Here is a 2,880-nt window from a genome sequence, read left to right as displayed (position 1 = left end):
GGGAGAGGGAGGTTGGGTGGGAGGGAGGGAGAGGGAGGTTGGGTGGGAGGGAGAGGGTGGGTGGGTGGGAGGGGGTGAGAGGGTGGGAGGGAGGGAGGGGGTGGGTGGGAGGGTGGGAGGGAGGGAGGGGGTGAGAGGGAGGGTGGGAGGGAAGGGGTGAGAGGAAGGGTGGGTGGGAGGGAGGGAGGGAGGGGGTGAGAGGGAGGGTGGGTGAGAGGGAGGGTGGGTGGGTGGGTGGGAGGAAGGGAGAGTGTGGGTGGGTGGGTGGGAGGGAGGGAGAGAGTGGGTGAGAAGGAGGCTGAGAGGGAGGGAGGGAGGGAGGGAGGGAGGTGAACAATATCAACAACAGTATAAAACTATACAGGAAGCAGAAGCCACGTTAGTAGTCTCTTCTATTAACCTGCTGTTCTTCCACAGTGTTCCGATAGGGCGCTGGACCGAGTCGCACCATGAAGACCCAGAAGGCCGGGGCCCCCGGGGGCCCAACGCCAAGCTCTCCTTCCCCACGCCAACGGATGTCTGGTTTCAGCCTGCGGGGCCGGAAGAAGAAGGATGGCCTGATCCAAGGCAAGCTGCGGATCCGCTCTGTGCCAGGAGCCTTCCTAGTGCTGGGGGTCATTGTGGTGGTGGTGGGCACGGCTCTGGCAGTGGCTGGGTACTGGCCCTACCGGTCCCACCGATCATCACAGCTCCTTGGACTTGGACAACAAGGCTCTGGTTCTGTGGACAGAGGAGCAGGAGGTAGAGGTAAGGGTGTCTCTGAGCCCCAGTCATCCGGTTGGAACCTGGGGGCTAAGAGACTCCTGACCACGGCCAGTCTGATCCACAGTGAGCGGATGAAGCTCCTGGGACCAGTCATCATGGGAGTGGGGCTGTTCATCCTCATCTGTGCCAACACGGTGCTGTACGAGAACCGCGACAGGGAGACTCAGATGCTGCTGGCCCAGATGCAGAGCGTCATCTGTTCGGTGTCGGCGGCCGTGCCCTCGGCCGACCTCTCAGACATGTCAGCAGCCAACTCCATGGCCAGACACTACCAGTGGGTGAGCAGTCTGCCTGCCACCCACCTTAACATCCTCTGTCTGCAGCAGCTGGCCAGCTCAGAGCCCCTGCTGCAGACGACCAGAGACAGCAGGGAGGAGGAGGAGAGGGCTGACTATACGTACCAGCAGGCCACCGTACAGACGGAGGCTCTACACCACCAGGAGTCAGCCTCCACCCCTTCCCTCCACTCCTCCCATTCCAACTCTTGCAACTCCAGCAAGACGGACTTCAACACGCTGTGGGGCGGTGGTGAGCCAGGCGTAGGGGGCTCCAGCCCAGACCCCCAGCCCGCTCACCTCTTTAAGCTCCACAACTGTCTGGTGTCAGCCAGCTCCATGTCCACTCTGGGAGGGGACGACTGGGAGAGGTCGGAGGTCACAGCCATGCTTCCCAGGCGCTCCTACAGTCTTAACTACAGGACTAACCCAGGCCCCCACGGGCCCCAGACTGTAATACGTCTACAGGAAGGGGCCATGCGACCCGGGGGACCTGGGGCGGACCCACAGATAGTGCAGCACAAGCCCCCGCGGAGGGAACGCAGCTTGGACGTGTGTGTGAACATGGTTGGATGTGTGGAGACCCCGGAGCTCACCCCCGTAGAGGAACAGAAGCATCGCAGCTGGCCCCGGTTAGACCTGGGCTGTGCCCGCAGGTACCTGAAGCTGGACAATAAGGAGGACTCGGTGGACAGACTGCTAGACCAGTTGGAGCAGCAGTGTTCTCAGTGGGATAAGAGTTTCGGCTCAGGGCCTTTCCAATGAGACCCAGTAAGGGCCCCATATCTCAATATGGCCCCATATCAGGGTCCTCTGTCTGTTTGTTAAAAGCAGCTTATAAAGAAAGATCCTCATGGATGCTGATATATCGACGACCAGGAGTAGGAGCTTTTTCCGTTGGATTATAACTCTGTTTTCACTGACTCCTGAAACCGAGAAACCCTTTTATGTACGACATTGAATTCCTCTCCACAGCGTCGAGCAGCTTCCACATCTGAAGATACAAACCTTTTAGAAACCTTGTTACTCGGACTTCCCATGGCGTGGATATATAAACACAAGTGTCGGAGGACTGCAGACCAATTGGATCGGCTTGGCAGACGTTCTGTTTCAAGAGGGGAACAATACTCCATACTGTCAAAGATACGTTGGAGACATTTCCCAGTCTGTTTACTGGGTGGCAGTTAGGCGTGACACTTGGCAACACTGAAGGAATCAATTTGTCTTTCATTGCCAAGGCGTTGCTTGTTTCCAGGACACAACAAGCACATCCGAATGTGGGAGGTGGAAAACGCATTCTAACGAGGGACTGTCTTCACTGTGTAATCTATTTAAAAACCAAACTACTCAAATCTGTCGGCGAGCCTCAGATGTGCTTCTGATAACAGCTAGTAAAATAAAACACATGTTCCATAGACCAAAACAAGTGCATGATGATAGAGATGTCATGTGTAATCTACATCTACATAGTTATGCAGAATAATGCTTTAATTGGCTGTGGATCAGATAAACACATAGTTAATGATAGGTTGATAACACTTTATTTGAAGGTTACCTACATAAAGACTTCATTACACATTCATCAACAGTACATAAGCATTGATTAAGTATTATGTAGTGCTTGTGAATGGGTTATGTAGGGCTTATGAATGGGTTATGTAGGGCTTATGAATGGGTAATGTAGGGCTTATGAATGGGTAATAAATCCCTTCACGTACTATGTTGTCCGTTTGCTGTCCTTCTCCTGGTTATTACCAAGGTTGTGTCCCAAATTACACCCTATTCCCTATATAGTGCACTGCTCTTGACCTGCACTCATAGGTCTCTGGTCAAAAGTAGT

At 54.4% G+C, this 2,880-nt stretch overlaps 1 protein-coding gene across 1 annotated transcript; it reads left to right on the top strand.

The window, feature by feature from the left end:
* Positions 1-449: 449 nt before the first annotated feature.
* LOC139398617 (transmembrane protein 200A-like) lies at positions 450-2,589 on the top strand. Its single transcript, XM_071144547.1, has one exon. The coding sequence runs from the start codon at positions 450-452 to the stop codon at positions 1,803-1,805; it is 1,356 nt and encodes a 451-aa protein (XP_071000648.1). The 3' UTR covers positions 1,806-2,589.
* Positions 2,590-2,880: the final 291 nt, after the last annotated feature.

This window comes from Oncorhynchus clarkii, unplaced genomic scaffold, assembly GCF_045791955.1.
Source record: "Oncorhynchus clarkii lewisi isolate Uvic-CL-2024 unplaced genomic scaffold, UVic_Ocla_1.0 unplaced_contig_6966_pilon_pilon, whole genome shotgun sequence".
Classification (NCBI taxonomy): Eukaryota; Metazoa; Chordata; class Actinopteri; order Salmoniformes; family Salmonidae; genus Oncorhynchus; species Oncorhynchus clarkii.
This window is presented reverse-complemented; position numbering and strand designations above follow the sequence as displayed.

What these genes read in the sequence shown, in the direction of transcription:
- LOC139398617 (XM_071144547.1), top strand. Translation starts at nt 450, where the DNA reads ATGAAGACCCAGAAGGCCGGGGCCCCCGGGGGCCCAACGCCAAGCTCT.